This window comes from Pterocles gutturalis, unplaced genomic scaffold (genome assembly GCF_000699245.1).
Source record: "Pterocles gutturalis isolate BGI_N339 unplaced genomic scaffold, ASM69924v1 scaffold12604, whole genome shotgun sequence".
Lineage (NCBI taxonomy): Eukaryota > Metazoa > Chordata > Aves > Pterocliformes > Pteroclidae > Pterocles > Pterocles gutturalis.
Window position 1 is genome coordinate 17,463 of NW_010135867.1, and position 17,268 is coordinate 34,730.

The following is a 17,268-nucleotide window of genomic DNA, read 5'->3' on the forward strand; positions in this document are numbered from 1 at the left end:
CACTTGGCAGTATCTGTGACCTTGAGCTGTACACATGAGCAAGCAAGAGAGCCTGGTCCTGCAAGGCTGTTTAAGCATTCTGAGAGAGCTCCTCCTGAGAGGGGTGTCTCAGGGAAGACAGAAGCACGATGTGCATACCAAGCCAAGTGCTTCATGATTTATTTATAGGGAAAAGGGGATAAAAATTTGCTGAAGGGAAAGAAAAAAATGAAGAATCTGGCTTACCTTGTCGGTGTAGACGAAGAACAGAATCACGACGGTGAGCTCCAACAGAAATATAATTAACAGCATGATAAAAAACTGTAAAGAGAAGAAAGGACAGGGGAAAAAACAAAAAGCAAAAACCATCAACATCTAATTTCAGCTTCTCCTGGATGCACAAAAAAAGTACATTCAGCAGATCATGCAGAGTGGGGAGTGGGAGTTGTACAAGCAGCAAGATGCCAAGCGGCTGTGTTACAGCACACGGCCTGCAGCAAGGGACAAAGCAGGTCAAGGACTGGTCAGGAAACACAACAGGATCTGGGCATATGTACGGCTCGTTCATATCACTGATTTCAGCAGAACAGCACAAAACCCCACAAGGATCTGTTCCCCCAGCACACCAGTGCTCTATGTGACAGGAACTCTTCAGACTCTTCCCAGGATAGGTTTTCTGGTTTTTTTTCCCCTATCAGATCTTTCCAATTAACAAGATACCAGCAAAACCCACGGCTCAGACTTCTCATCGCAAGAGAAGGTAGCCTGGGCCATAGCCCGTGAAGTCACAGCTCCTTGCAAGGGGAACGGCAGGAGAAGTGGAAGGCACACCAGAACGCTGGAATACCAGGTTAGCAGTTTTGGGGAGCGACACAAATCACCCACGGGTTTCAACGGGAAGGGGCTGCCTTGTACTGAAGGCATCAAAACAAGTCATTCCATCTCTTTTGCTCCTCATAAACCGTGGAACTGCCTAAAACCCGGCAGTAAAAAGCTCAAAGGAGTGGATAAAAAGCTTTTAACACGGGGATTTCAGGTAGATTCTCTAAAGCCCTCAGCTCTGATTGACTTCAGGGAGAGGAACTGTTGGCAACGCCAAACACTGCTGAAAATCCACGGGCTCTGGTTTTTGTTAGGATGCTGGACAGGTCTGCAGCGGGGTCAGCACAGCGGTTGCACAGACTTTAGAACCAGGGCCATCAGAGCTTTAAATGAATCTGAGTTTTGCAAAGATGGGTAAAGGAGAGAGAGTAATTCTGGAAACTTGTCAGGCTCAGGCAAAGGTCCTGCTCCCTGTAACACAAACTCCACACACTTAGCATCCTGCAAGGCTGGAATTCTAATACTGAGCAACCCTGACTTAATTGAAGTCCCATCCCCAAGGGAAAAAACCAGTTACTGTCTCTTTAGCTTCAACCACAAGGCTGCAAACCTATGAAAGTTTAATAGCTGCAAAGCCTTATCAGAGCTTCTTCACTGCCTGGAAAATCAAAACCAAACCTTTAACCTATGGATTTCTGTGATCGAATGGAGGGCAGCAGGTCAAGAAGAGGAAAATACCTTTCTCCACGAGTACAATTACACTGTCTACAGAACTCATTGCATTTTGTTCTGCTAGTCTTAAATTACAGTTTATTTTCAAATCTTCAGCACTTAGTATCGTCACACCTGCCTGACCCTAACACTGGATCCTATTACTGCCGGGTTTTGAGTCACAGAACTCACCCACACTTGTGATCCAGGCTGATTTCCATACCATTACCATCCAGCACTGACCTGCCGTACGGCTTTGCAAACCAGCCTTGCTGCAGCTTGCTTATTTTTTACACTTACGTTCCGCCTGCTGCACAGCATTAACTGAAACAGGACAACACATATCACTCTGCAAAGATGCACAGACACTATGCTATATTTTATATGGCCGTGGGGCACTTTTTTTGCTCATCCATAAAGCACAGCTTTTCCAAAATGCGGATGTGAACACCGCTGTCTCCCTGTGAAATTCCCTGGCATAGCCTGGGTCACATCAGGCAATTTCTAGACCAAAGGAAGGACTCGTACCCGTTACAAACAGTGATCAGCATTTCCTGCCACAGGACCCCAATTCTGCCAGCTTATAATTCTGCCAAACCTTAATTGTTTATGCTTATCTATTCTGAGCTTGTTCCTGTCTAAAGCATGAAAGCTTTTGGAAGAACTTCAAAAATAGCACTTCAGTTACTTCTAGGAAAGGGCAAGGAATGTTCTTCCGCCCAGGTTAAATTTCTGCTGGCTTCATCTGAAATCCCCTCATGCTCCAGCATTCAGAGCAGGGACCTCAAAGTGCCGCTCCATCCCAGGCACGTGCCTTCTGGCTTACCCAAAACCCTGCATTCCTCACATCCAGTCGAGATGCGAGGGCTCAGCACCTTCAGCGTCTACAACCACACAAAGTGTACTCGCATCCTTCCCGCAGCTCGCGTGTGACCAGACCGCTCCCAAACCATCCCACAGAGCACCTTCCCCACTCCCCCGGCACCCACCCGCGCACGCAATGCCTCTGTGCCGTCCCCCAGAACTGCTGGGGAAGGGTTTGGTTTAGGATGGGATCTGGCCACCAGTTACAGAGAACCTGGACCCGCTGCCGTGGGGGCAGGAGACAGCAGAGGAGGAGGCCAGGCCTTCAAAAAACACCAAGAAAGTTGTAGGAAGACCCAAAGGACAGCAGTCTCCTTGGAACCGTGACACATTCCGAAACAGCTTTAAAGTTCACGGCTTTGCAAATAACATCTTTAGACCAAACAACCTACAAATTAGCACAACCTACCCCAGAAACTGAACAAACCACTTTGACAGCCAGCCTGTCTGTGTCCCCTCCCGTGGTGCCTACACTGTCCATCTGTCTGCAAGGGGGACACTCAGCTGCTGTTCTGGCACAGACAAGATGAAGTAAAACACACGAGCAGGCAGGTTGCTCCTGTTAACATGCTCCAGCAAGCTAACTGCTCTTGGCCTGCAGCAGCTCCCAGGATGAAGATAAAAAAAAAAAAAAAAAAAAAAGATTTGCAGGTAATCTTTCCTTGGTAACATCAACTGCAAGTTTGATACAGTCAAGTATTTTGCCTTTTAGTCAGGCTGGATTACCAAGTCCTCACTGAGCAGCTTTAATTTCAGTATTAATGTCACTTCCTAATTAATAAACATCTCAGGTAGAAGAAATTACAGAGAATTCATTGGACTAACATTGTTGGTTTTCCAAGAGAACTCTAACTTCATAGATTTTAATTCATCTACCTGGTTCTAACATGTACATATATAACTTTGGTCTTAAAGAATAGTCCAGCTCTGGCTGCTGGAAGACAGAATCTCTTAGAATCACAAACACAGAGGTTGTCAATGACCTCTGGGGACCATCTGGTCCGACACCTTGCTAAAAGCACAGTCAACGCAATGAAGCCGTGCAGAGCTGTGCCCAGTCACCTCCTGAGCATCTCCAGGGATGAAGATGCACAGCCATCCACAGCCTCACCAGACACCTTTTTCCAACACTTGACTATCCCCATGACAAAAAAAACCATTCTGTATCTCCAATTGGAATTTTCCATGTAACTTGGGTCTGTTACCTCTTGTCCGGTCCCTGTGAATCCTTTCAAAAGCTGTATTTTGTTTAGACTCTACCATAAGGTAGGTGAAGATAGGAATAAAATCTCCTCCTTGCTCTAATTTCCTAAGCCAAAACAAACCCAGCTCTCTGGGTCTGAACTCGCACACCCTGTGCCCCATCCCCATCACGCTGGCCCTCCACCGGACTCCTGTCCCTCTGGTATGGAGGTGTCTCTTCCACTGGGGAGCCCCAAGTTGGGCTAAGCACTCCAGATGTAGCCTTATCTTATTCTGGAAGAAGGTGTTATTCTTTCTTGGTGTCAAGAAATGTAAGGGAATGGGGGGCTTGGTATGGCCCACAACTACCCAATTATTACATCTATCTGTTTATTCTGATTTAAGACAAAGGCTCATATTAAAGTGCAGGCTCTCCATGTATTTGAAAGATGTCTGCTTGTTCTGACCAAAAGGAGAAGGTCCTTTATTTCTTAGTTAAAAGGAGGATTATCAGATTGTGTTACTGTGCTTTAGGCCTAAACTACCTGCCAAAAAGATTTTTTAAAAATTTATTTTTACATTATAATTTGATATGAACAGAAAGAGTATCAAAAATTACCTCACATTCTGCACATAACCTTCTCTGCAGGGCTAGTGTCTTGTCTCTAATACTGAAGGTGTAAAACAGAGTCTCTGTTTTTTGAATGAATGAAGTCAAACCTTTTAACTACAAATTCACAGAGCTCCATTAAAGTCAAAAGAACTTAATGGATTTTATAGCAGCCACACTTCATAAAGCTGCCCGAAAATGAAGAACTTTACTTGAATTTGACGCCTCATTTGATGCCTTGAGATGCCTCATTACTATGGTTGGCGTTGTCAAAGTCTTGTATCTTCCCTGCAGAAGTGCAGCATCCCCACCCCTACCCAAATCAAAGCAGCTGCTTCAACAAACGTAGATGCAGAAAGTGGAGCACCAAAAGCGGTAACACCGTGAGAGGTCCTGAACGCTATTACCAAACTCACTGCATATTCCACACTTTGGGAAAAAAAACCAAACGACCTATGAAAACTAAAATCTATGCAAGAATTCCCACTGAGGTACTGGAAAACAGAACTCCAGGTACTGGAGAACCACCCGCTCTTTCTATGGGTCCTGTACCCGCCTTCAGGTACCAATGCTTGCCAACGTTGGCTCTGGCTTTCCAAGCACAGCAATATAAAGATCATCCCCAGGCGCTGTAAAAGGTTTCCCAGAACAGCTTTCTTCTTACACCTTGGTACATGACCTCCACACAATTAAAACTGATATGGTACAGATTTTATCAGCACTCAAAAGAAAAAAAAAGAAACTTTCTTCCACTTTTGAAAGCAAAAGTGGTTAATGTGTCACCAGTTCTCACAAGACGTTTGATTCAGCATAACTCCCCAAAGGCATTTTGATCTGGTATGTTAATAGGTAGTAGGAACATTATGAAAGGCTTACTTAGTTTTTTAAAATTTTATTTTCTTTTCTGAGGAACCGAGGAAGGAGAGGAGAACATAAGAAAAAGTGCAATGGGAATTGTACGTGCATCTTAGAAATTACTCCTGCAGCCTGGAAGACTGGTGCAGAAAGAGACAGAGCAACGAATGAGAAATGACAGGACAACGCCCAGACAGTAACAATCACTGGAGCTACAGTCAATAAGATCCCAGTGTATTGATTTACCACCTGAACTTCACAACAAAAGAGAAAAGCTAGCTTGCTTCCATCAATTTCCATCGCAGCGGATTCTGATTGTACAACTCGGTTCCAAAGCTTCTGCTGACAGTCGGTTTGAATTCTCCTTTTGTTAGTTCCATGCCTTGCTCCTACTTACCACCTTTTGTGGCACCACGCGTGCCTCCTTTCTGCCCATAATATTTAGACACCTTGAATATCTGTAGACTTACATCCCATCTGAGCCCTCTCTATGTCATGCTGTGCATATTTAGCTCTTTTAATATTTTGTTGGAAGTAAATCTCATTTTTTTAACATAAAAATGGTAAGTTTGCTCATAAACTGTAAAAGGACAGTAATTCACAAGCAAACTTACGAACAGAAACTCCATTATGAAAATGGCATGGATCTAAATTTGGTTCATCAGCTATCATTCTCTAAAATCCTTAATAGTTCATTCATTGTGACTGTGACAAAGCCGGGCACGCTTTATGCCTGCTGGATATATAGTATGGCTGTGTTTATGTTTGGACGATATTTCTAATGAATGAATGTGCAAAAAACCTCGTGCTGATCAATAAGGCTCAAAGAAATCTACAGGAATTATTTCTGGGAAGATATACAACATATGCAGTTTTAACACATTAACAGTGTTTCATTATAGTCTTATGAATGCTTTCAGTTGGAATTATTCAGTCTTAATGGATTACTAAGCGAGAGGCGAGAGACTTGACATTTCCATACTATGTGTTATAGGATTTTAACTGGCATTTTGTGGCGCTTCTAGTCATTTTCCATCTTCTCCGAAAACGGAAACAAAATCAACAAAGTGTCATCAAATATTAGCCCGGTATCACTCTCACATCACAGCAGTAGGTGGCTATAGGTCCACTTAACAGACCCCAGAGTATTTTTCCTTAACACAAATAAAGGTCTTGCTGGCCTTTGACTCTTTAAGGGTTGCTTCATCTCTTCTGCAAACATACTGCGAAGGTGTGCCGTGATCTGGTGTCAATCTTTACCCTAGCCAAAATGGATACTCATCCTACTTGTGAAGTACAACGTGGCTGAAGAGGAACTAAAACATCAGACGAGCTCTCACACGTCCCTGCACCACTCCTTTAACAACAAAGCAGCTGCTTGAGTCCTAACGGAAACTGCAAATACACCTAAAAGGCTGTGGCTGGAGGTTAATCCTGTATTCTCCATCTATGGCAAAGACACGCAAAGTTTAGCACCTTTTACTCAGACCTAACATCACCTGTGTACTTAGTAAATGGACCTTCCTGGAGCCTGCCATCCCCAGGACATTTCTTGTCATCGGAGCGTGAAACGCGATCAGACACCACGGTGCCCTGACGGGACGGGGCGAGCAGCAGCCAGTGCTCCCCACACACCCTGCTCGGTGTGCAGGGCTGGCTGCACACCCACGGTCACACCGAACATCTGGCTGAGCCCCAGTGCTGGGCAAACCCACAGAAGGTCCCCTAAAACGATATGGGCAAATGACACGACCATGCTGCTCAGACGACTTATAATGAGTTGAAGGGGGGGAAAAAAAAATCACTCTGAAATTTTGCAGTTCTCCCTCTATGTGCATTTGCAAACCCTGAGCTAAGCTTGCCGTGGGACCTCACCTGCTAATGAGAACACCACAAAATCTCTCCTATTTCTGGGAGTCTCAAAACAGCATCTAGAAACTGCCCTGCGTAAGTGAAGGACGTGGTGAGAACAGATGGTCAAGAAGAGAAAAAAGGACAAGGTAGAGTATTTTGCCTGTATTTAAATTCTACTGCCAGTTTTCTCCCCAGTTTGCTGTTCCCAGATGTGCTACGCAGAGACTGCTGCATCAGATGCACACAGGTCAGTCTTGCAGTAGCTTAAAAAATGAGCAGCAAGTCCATTTGGTTTACCTAATTCTGTCCTTAGCTGGTAATATTCTCACTGGGGAACTGAAATGTCTATCGCATCAACTCAGCTCTGGCTACACGTTGTGTCGGCATCACTGATTTACACAAACAACCTCCATTTCTTTACCTCCAGAGTTAAGATTTTCCTGAGGTTCTGGTAACTCTTGTCCTTAAAGAAAAAAGCCAGTGTTGCTCTTTAACTTAAGAGGCAGGTTGCTAAAACAGCAAATGCACGACTTACACAAATGATAAGCACACATGATGCTTTGGTAAGCCTATGGCTTTCTATCTCTGGAGATAATTTTATTGTCAGGAAAAAAATTATTAAAAGTTATCCTCAAAAGTGCCATGAATGCCTGGGCTGGCAAGGAGCACACAGGTTACCTGTCCTTTACTTTCGAAATGGGAGTCATTCTGCTGCCTACCAGATCCTGCAGGTGACCCCAGGTCTGGAGCAAAAGCCCATCAAAGTCAGCAGACGTCAGGCTTACAGATCAGAGTGAACACATCTGTCCTTCCTGGAAAGTGTTCCCCTGACAGCCACGTAGTCTTGTGCTCTGTTCCTCTACCGTGAGGCTCACGGGATCACTTAGTTGTCCTGGTAATCTGATGTGCAGCGAGGTATCTGCGACCCACCTCAATCCTCACGGACAGCAGCAGGGCACATGAGGCTTGGTTTCTGGGTCCCCTCTTGAAGTGGCTCGGAGCCAGGTTTCCTTCCAAGAAACTCCAGCACGTGAGAGCTGGCTGAATGCTGTGACAAACGATGGGGTGAGGGAGGCTTCCTAAGTGACAGGGGATCTTGAGCTTGCAGAGAAGCTGATGTTGCTAACACACAGCTAACAACTGCTAGTTAAAGGATTAATCAACCAGGAGTTAGGAGCTCAGACACACTGACAGCCATGTAGACAGACAGAGTAAGCCTTCAACTGCTACAAATCAGCACAGCCCCCCTGACTCCTGCACGCGGCGCTGTCACACTGTCTGACTGCCATAAAGCAGCATCTTGGCCATACAAAGAGGAACAGGGACATCAGGAAAGGTTCTTCACTGTGAGGGTGGTCAGGCACTGGACAGACTCCCCAGGGAAGCGGTCAGGGTACCAGGGCTGTCAGACTTCCAGCAGCATCTGGATGATGCTCTTAGTCGTACGGTTTAGTTGTAGGTAGTCCCACGAGGAGCAGGAAGGTGGACTCGATGATCCTTATGGGTCCCTTCCGACTTGAGATATTCTATGATTCTGTGATTCAAAGCGCACCAGGTACTAGCGGTACTGCATCAGTCTATACCAGCAAAATAAATACTACCCTATGAGGTAAGCCCTTCCTACAAACCGAGCCTAGGCTCAGGTCTGAAAACAGAAGGGAAGGAAAACAGCTTTATTCTTTCTCTCTTCTGCTCCCAGGTCCTTTGATGAACTGCGACCAGAGCTGAAAAAAAGAAGGGAGCAAGGACAGGTCTCATCCACTCCTGAGTTTCAGTATCAGCCAAGCTGAAAACCGAAAGGCAATGAGAAATAGATTCTTAATAAAAAAGAAGAGGCAACAAAACTAGTCCAAACAGGTAGTAAATTAGGGCTTTCACATGCAACCCAGCACTGTGCAGAGAAGTGTTACACACGACGCGTACTGCTCTCAGGGTGTGTGCACAGTATCCTCCCGGGCTTTGTGTCCCTTGCTGCTGTGGCTGCAGCCACCATTTCCCTGGTTTTGCTCCTCAGACTGCTAGAGGAACACAAGCTCACGTGCTAAGCTGGAATGAGAATGTACTGTTTGGTCTGTAGCACTAAATTACTGAGATGAAGTCATTCATGAGTTATTTCTTTCCCATTTATTTTCTTTGAAATAAATTCCCTGTCACCAATGGAGTTCCAGCTCTCAGCTCTCCGACTGGATCCACTGACACCACTGAAAACAGCAGGGCTTTTTATTCTCCTTTTCTTCCTATTCATCAACTCCTTCCTCATCTCCTTTATTGCTATTTCACTTACAGATGAGCTGGCTGAAGTTCAGAAAACTCTGAACAGCACAGTACAAAACATCACGGGCACTCATTTTCGCCTGGGACTATTCCATAAATAAGAGACTTTTGATGTCTGGACAGTCATTCAGGGGAGTGTATGGTATCAGCTCTTCCCAACAGCTGCTCCTGACCTAGCATCAAGGTTTAATTCTCATTCATTCCAGCAACTGTGATGAGCTCCTTGCTTATTAATATGAAGTCTTCATTTAAATTAAGCTGAACACATAGATCTGTTATTATTTTTTCCCCCTTCTCATTAATCATTGTTTCAGCTTTTCTACAAAAAAAAAAAAAAAAAAAAAAAATCAGGCTTATCCACAAATCAGGAATAAGGGGAAAGAGGGCATATCTGCCATCTTCCTACTGATCTAACCCCTGATCCGACAGAACATACCCAGTCTTGGTGCTTTACAAGAAGGCAGGCTCGTTTTGGGTAATCAGAGAGGAATCAGCATTTTGTCTCCTTCAAGCGCTTTCCACTTTCCAATATATTGCTGTATGGGCAGTACGCGGTGAAGGATCCCCTACGTCGGCTTAAAGCCTCGTTAGGCCTCAGGGTCTACCCAAGCACGACACATCCTCAGCCTCCTTTGACTGGATTATTGGCCATGCCGCACATCCCACCCAGGAGAAGAATATGTTCTTTGTACCAAATCATTGGAGAAAATAAAAAAAAACACCCATGTTCCTTCACAAAGGGCCCAATACTGTTTTTAAGAGTGACTATGATTTTTTGGACCAAAAGTAAGTTCCTATTTGCAAAAAATTTGCATTAGCCCATGTTTGCATGCCCCGTCTGGCAGCTGCACTGAGTGTGCTGTTTCCTGTCTAACTGAAGGTAACGTTGCAATCAGGCTGACGGGCTCATCTGGGACATGGGGCTCATGGAAACCCGCTGGTTGTGCCAACTAGGCACTTTCAACAAAGGAAAAATAGAGAACTAACTTGCTGTGGGATATTTATTTGTCATTTGGACATAATACACATAATGAAGGAAATCAAAATTGTCATTACTATTCTGGAAACATGGCACTAAGTACTTCTGAAAGGTAGGACAGAGGACAGCGCGACACGTTCTGCTGCAATCGAAGGAGGATGACAGAGGGACTGAGTTGAGATTTGGACAAGCTGGGCTTGCTTCACAGCTCTCCCACAACCTCCCAGTGTAACCAACGCAAGGCTCTTTGTTTCACTTTGCTGCAGCTCCCCATCTGTCTAATGAGGATAATAATACTTTCCATGGTCAGCTCTGCTGGGCAGGGACCTCCTTGTACCAGGAGTTCGATACCAAGCAAGCACCTGATCTCACAGGCTGCCTGCAGGTGATACTGTCATACAGCTAATGAACAACATAATCCAGCATCATTTAATGTCTAGAGCTGAGATTCTTAACCTGGACTATCCATGGAACAAAGACATTTTTCAGTGCAAGCATACAAATATACATCTCTGCTAAACAGGTATGAAAGAGAGTTTTATCTCTTCAAACACAGAACTTAAGCAATCAACCTAAAAGACAATGTTTGCACAGACCCTTAAGGATCAGCTAGGTCAACATTTCAGCATGAAAGAGAAAAAAGTATTTAATCCAGCATAAATGTCTTTAGCAGAGAGCAATGGCAGGCACACAGGCACACAGCACCTGCCTGAAGTCAGTCCTAGAACGGATGGTGCTGGAGCAGTACAGCCAGCGGTGCCTCACCTCCTGCCGGGACCTGCCCTCCGCTGAAAAGCACACGCATCACAATGGGGTTAAGAGCACTCGTGCTAAATGTTTGCTAAAATTCATGAAAATTATGGATGGACACTAGAACGACAATACATTTGCAAAAGGGAAGGGAGCAAAAGTAGATTCCTAATTTTGTTTCAAGATAGCCTATAGAGGTTTGCAATGCAGGACGACATACCTATGGAAGCAATCAATGGGAGCCCATACACCAACCTTCTCAGGTCAGACTCATTACCTGTGTCACCTGTTCAGGACAGTAACCCTACCGTTAGAACACAGCTGCCATCTTCTAACTACAGTTGAGCTTCTAGCAGAGGGATCTCTGTTATACAATCTTCAGCAACAAGAATAGCAGAGATGTCAAAGGAATCTTACTGAAACAAGAAAGCATTGTCCCCCGGCTTCACTCATCAATTTGCATCTACATTCAGATGCAAGGTTATATACACCAGGTTGTATACCTATTTCAAGAAAAGCTAGTTGCTTTGATTTCCCCAGGGAGATCTAATGATGGAAAAGTTCTTCTTCTTTCCCACTGTAGCTGGAGGAAACAAGAATCATTGCAAGTACCCATTCTTTGTTCACCGAGATCTTGGAATGACAGCTGCACAACTCGCTCCATCTGCGGATTTTTTGCAGAACGCATAAGATGGTTGAGGTTTTCTTTTAATTTTTGTTTTCACACTCTATTTTAGCTTTTCATATTGTTCTATTCCTCTGAACGCAGAGAAATAGGAGCGGGCCTGTTTCTAAGAGAATAATGAGGCATTTCCTGGCTGTACATTGCCACTGAATGAAGAATATCTGCCAGCTCCTTAGCTGGTGGACACCAGGCAAGTCCTTTCAAGTCAGTAAAGCTGTGAAGCTTTGGGCTATCCAAACACGCTGTTCAGAGCTAACGTGGATCATTCCTGACCACTGCACGCAGCTCTGCAAACATCTCATTTACAAATTAAGCTTTACTTCTGCTTTCGCCCTCCTTTCTCCATCTGTCCCTTACTGCTTAAAACACTTCCTCTGTCCTCCTTTCTTTCAAAAGTCATTAGCAAATGCCAGAGGTAAGCCATTATTATCATTTACACCTAATGTCACGGCAGCCTAACAGCAAAGAGCTCACAGGTTTGCTCTGACAACCCAGTACAAATGTCATACGTGGAGAACACAAAGATCCAGGACCAGTCGCATCTGCTCTGCATGAAATAAATAGAGTGAAATGTCTTCTTGACACTGCTCATCTCTCATCCACGCAAGCGGACTCCTCAGGAAATCCCGTTCCTTATCACATCATCAAGCAGTAGCACTATTCATAAGGCAAGACCACACAAAACCACCCTGCTGTGTCTACCACCACATAAAATTCTGCTCCTCCAACGCAGGTGGGTTGAGCTAGTAGCTCTTCCTGCCCTCCTCCTCCCCAGTCCATTTCTGGATCCCAGCAGTGCTCCATGCCTCCCGCAATATCTCCAATGTCGTCCTCCAAATGACTCATCCCAATAACAGCAGCACATCCTCCCAACCGCATCCTTCCCCACCTTGTAACTGCCACATCCTTTCCTCTTCTGCTTTTAGGAGCAGAACAAGAGGTGCTCCTGTTGCATGGGGAATTTGTCTTGCCAGTCCTTGCAGGTCTAAAGACTAGCAGCAACCTGTCACTAGGACGGGTGCACTACAGGAGGTAACAGCAAGGGGAGGTCCAAATTGTTCTTGGTTAAACCAGGCACATCCACGTGGTCCACACGCTTATAATGCCATAAGTGTCTTCAAGGAAATCTTAAGAGCTCATTAAGAAGTAGCTGTAATGAGCTCTAACTTTCTAATGAAGAAAATCAAGTGAAACAGAGGCCAGGCTGCACAGCCATGGTACACCAAGGCAAGGACAGGCAGGCAGCGTGAAACGATGGGACCGGGTCACATCAAGCTTCTCAATTCTCCCATGCAAAGAGCTCCTGCATGAATCTAGATTCCTTTGCGTTACTTAACTTGATCCACCAAGTACAGTCCTTACATCATGCACTGAAGGGCATTAGATTCCGAGTATTGTGCAGTATGTGTCAGGAGGAGCAGTACCCGTAAACTCCCATCTAGGGTTGGGTCAGCACGTTCACCCCCGCTGCAGCAGTGATGGCTGATCAAGTGAGACCTGGTCTTTGCCAAAAGGGGGGCCAACAAACCATATGGGATAAAAGGCTGTAGCCTCAACTCATTCTGCAGTTCCCAGGGGAGCAAAATGGATGTGAAGCAGAGTGAGGAGCAGCCTTTTACAAAGGAATCACCAGCTCACCAAACTAAACCCCAGCTTTGCTTCACTCCGAGGTTTGCCGAACCTCACAGTGAAGTCCTGGACTCGAACATCAAGATCACCTCACTTCCTGGTCTTCAGCTGAACAGGACCCAAAATCTACACTAACACCACCTACAGCAGGCACTGGGTACTAATAAATGCCAGCTTTGAGCCGCATCAACTACATTTTGATAAAATACACCAGGGATGTGGCTCAAGCCTCTGTTAAATTATGGACAGCTGGTATCTTCTTAATTTTGTACTTCACAGCAGTCTCCTTGTGCTAGTACCTTTGCTTCCTGACATCTCAGCCTTTTGAGAGTTAATGACTGGCAAAACCAGCATTGCTAAATCAGGACTTCATTTCCATTCTAAACCAAAATCAAGCTACACTGATCTTTCTGCCCAGGACTTCAGATCATCAATCCCACCGGGGTAGACATTTGGAGTAGACAGCTACCAAACCTGAGTAAAAAATAATTGAAGGGTATACTGCAAAAGATGTCTTCAGAAACCTCTCCCTCTTCTCTGAAGACTTCAAGGAAACCCACAGCACCACTAACCATTCCATTCTTGCAGGTGTCATCCTCCAAGGAAAGGTTAAAAGCATGATCAGAAATGATCTAGCAGCTCCTTAGAGCTACCGAAGACCAATTCAAGCATGACTCACATCTCATCCATGTCAAGCGGGCAACTTCTGTTGCAATACAGGACACTGTGACATGCATTGGAATAGCACCAGCACCTTAAGAGAGCAAACACCGCAACAGCATAGCAGCTTAATACTCACACTCAGCAGGAGGCACTTGTTTTCTTTGATGGCGCCTATGCAGCCCACGAAGCCAATGATCATGACAAATGTCCCCGTGACGATCAGTAGGTTGGCAGCTGACAGGGATGGGAAAGACGATGAGAGGGTGGCAAAGTTCCCTTGAGTAACAGCCAGCCAGATGCCTACTCCAAGGATTCCACAGCCTCCCAACTGCGAAAATAAAGACAAAGAAAGAAATTCAGTTATCATACCCAAGCAACCCCAGCTATTAAGCCATATCAACATGGCAGCGGCAGAATGGCTCTGCTGGGGTAAATCCAGCAGTCACACCCACTAAGGAATGAGCTCTCCCTATGGCACTTTCAGTAGGGAAAACAGACAAAGGAGAAAGAAAAGAAAAAAAAAACTATAGAGGGGGAACTTATCAGTAAGGTTTAACACCCAAGAAAATGACCCAGATTTCCTAAATCCAAGACACAACTTCAAATATCAGGTCTCTTCCTCTCTAGTGAAAAAGCAGACACTGAGAGAATGAGAAATTCCCAAAGATTCAGATCTCAAAGAGACTGAAAAAATCCATATCCTATTTAGGTACCTCAGAGACCTGCCCAGAATGGCTGAAGCACTTTCGATCTCCAGTTCTTCCCATCCCAACACACCATCTCCCATTCCTGGCACATGCTAGGAGCAAATCCCACTAGAGCATCGTCTCCTGGGAGGGCACCTGATACCTCCCAGCTCCTGTCCAAGGTCCAGCTCCCCTTGGAAGCAAGAGAGCTGAATACTACAAACACCAAGCAGATGTTTACTTCTCATGCGGCCACTGGTTTGGTAATTCAACCCTCAGCCGAGGGCTCGGCTGGTTTAGGAAAGGTTTGAGAGGGGAGCAGTAGCGGCAGGCTCCCCAGGCACACAAGCAAGGCAGCAGACACCACAAACACATACAATTTACAACTATTATATACACAAGGAATTTTTAAAAAATGCAAATATTTATAAGTGTGCTGCTTGTAATTGCGAGAAAGCCTGCAGAATTGTAACAATCTGAGTAAAGCTGAGCAATTAAATAGAATTAAACCAAAGGGGATTGTGCATTATTATACAGTCACACAGCAGAGCATCACTTAGGTTTCTTTCTTCCCTGCTCTCCCTTTAAAATAACCCATTTTTATTGAGTTTTATAATTGCACTTTATTATCCAAATCAATTAAAGGCTAGGCAAGAAATTGTGTTCAAAGAGCAGTAAGCCAGACATAGGAGCATATCAATTAAATGTCTGCACAAAGTGGATGAGGCAGCTCACGAACTGGGGAAGGAAAAAGCTAATCCTGGGGCAGAGCTGAGCCTCAGAACTGAAACACAGAAGAGAAACACAAAGCCAAAGCCATTTCTTACCCTAATTGCTAAGGTTGCCTCTGCATGCCACTGAACTCCCCCTCCATAAGGGACAATGCAGAGCTGTGTCTGAAGGCAAGACTCCCCACCCCAGTTGCAAACCAGTCTGTTTCGGTCAGAACTCTACCCCAGTGTAACATCCTTCAGCTGCACCAACCTGCGCGTCTCCACTGGGAGAAGGGAGACTCCGGGACACAGGGAGTGAAATCCTCTCATCCAGCAGCATTTTCATACACAGCCATCCCGTGTCACCATAGTCACCCTCTCGCCAAGTCCCCTCTACAAGCACCACGGAGAGACAGTCCGTGCCTTGACCATATGCCCTGGAAATACCTTCCCTCTGCCCACTTACGGACCATGATCGTGAACATGGTCTAAAATGATTGAAGAAGAACCAGGGGAGAGCAGGGAGAAGAATACTTCAAGAAGGTAACCCATACAAAATCATTTAGGGTAACTGAGGGGATAGAAACAAAAGCTATCAGCATGGCCTAAGGAAAAAACCAGAAAAAAACCCCCTCCAACTGTCACCTGGATTATGGGAGGTGGGTCTTGCCAAGGCTGCTGCTGTGTTCGGTGAAGGCAAGACCTGCCTCCCAGCTCCCCTGGCGCCCAGTAAATCCTTTACGATGTACAATGCATAATGCTTGAGTCGTTGTTGCCTTTAGGACAGTTGATTCCAGCATCTTCTCCCTCCAAAGTCATTCATGTCTGGGGAAACTGGGAATTCACCAGTGGCACAAAACATGACAAAACCAGGAGATGGTTCATGCAGAATGCCACCACTGTGCTGTAGCCCTTTAGATCAGTGCTGAATATTTCAGGTCAGTTGGTCAGCAGGAGCATCTCACTACGCTGCCTTTGATTCAGAGACACTCTAGCATACATCAGGCTCTCTAGCAGCTCCTGCTCTCCCTATTTTTGAGGAGATAATACACAGCTCTTCCTCAGGTTGATTAACCAAACCCTGAAACGCACAAAGGGATCCTTTGACTGTTAAACCATCCAGCTCAAACTGGGTTTCACGAGGCGCTGCTGCGGAAATGTCAGCACACACTACTGGGGGCTGCTCGCCCTTAGCTCAGCCCTGTTCCCTTTCCCACACCAGAATGTCCCCTCACGGTCCTTGAGTAGAGTCACTAAGCTGTCACAGCAGGCCCTGGGAAACGCAGAGTGCCCTTCACTCTAGTCTGAGCTGCTCTTTAAACCCCTCTTTCCACCCAGCAGCCAGGCACACCTCTAAGCCTCTGTTCAATGACCACAACAACACTCACACACCTGGTTATGGAAATGCTTACGGGAACAAGGACCCACCGGGACAGCCACAGGAGCCTTTCCAATGAGAGCAGAGTGTCTCCTGTTCCCAAACATCCAAAAGGGTCGCCCCCCACCATTCCGGCCTGAGCAGCAGCCTAATTCTGAGTCTAAGATCCAGGAACCGGAGAGATCATGTTTATTTATTCAGGATCAGAGCAAAGAGAAAACTGTTGTAGTTGGTTCTACGGTGCCTGTTTCCATTTCTCTGTGTTAGTATGTAAGGAGCTGCTAAGTTACAGATAATTTTACTTAGTTACCTGTCATGTTCCAATTCCTCCACCTTCTCTCCCTACCCCATCCCCAACCCCCAGTCTTTGGGCCAAACAGTCAGAAGCAGAGCGATGAGACTAAGTCTGACAGCTTTCAGGGCTTAGTTGAGATGTGAAATGAAACAAAACCATTAACGGGGCTACTCCTGACAATTTGGGAGCTTCCATGCAAACAGTGAAGCTGTCATAGTTAAAACAGAAAACAGTACACTAAAGAGATCAGCGATAACTCTACAGCTTGAACCTGATCTACTGCCAGCCACACATGGGTCTGTATTGACTGCAGTGAGCGCAAAGTTGACTTTAAAAAAA

The 17,268-nt window shown here is 45.4% G+C and overlaps 1 protein-coding gene across 1 annotated transcript; it reads right to left on the reverse strand.

The window, feature by feature from the left end:
* Positions 1–225: 225 nt before the first annotated feature.
* Positions 226–16,764, reverse strand: LOC104468063 (tetraspanin-4-like; the record flags this gene model as incomplete). Its single annotated transcript, XM_010082067.1, has 3 exons — positions 16,669–16,764; positions 13,994–14,185; positions 226–300 (listed from the first exon to the last, which is right to left on the reverse strand). Coding segments are annotated over exons 1-3 (363 nt in total), but the record flags the coding sequence as incomplete, so codon positions are not given.
* Positions 16,765–17,268: the final 504 nt, after the last annotated feature.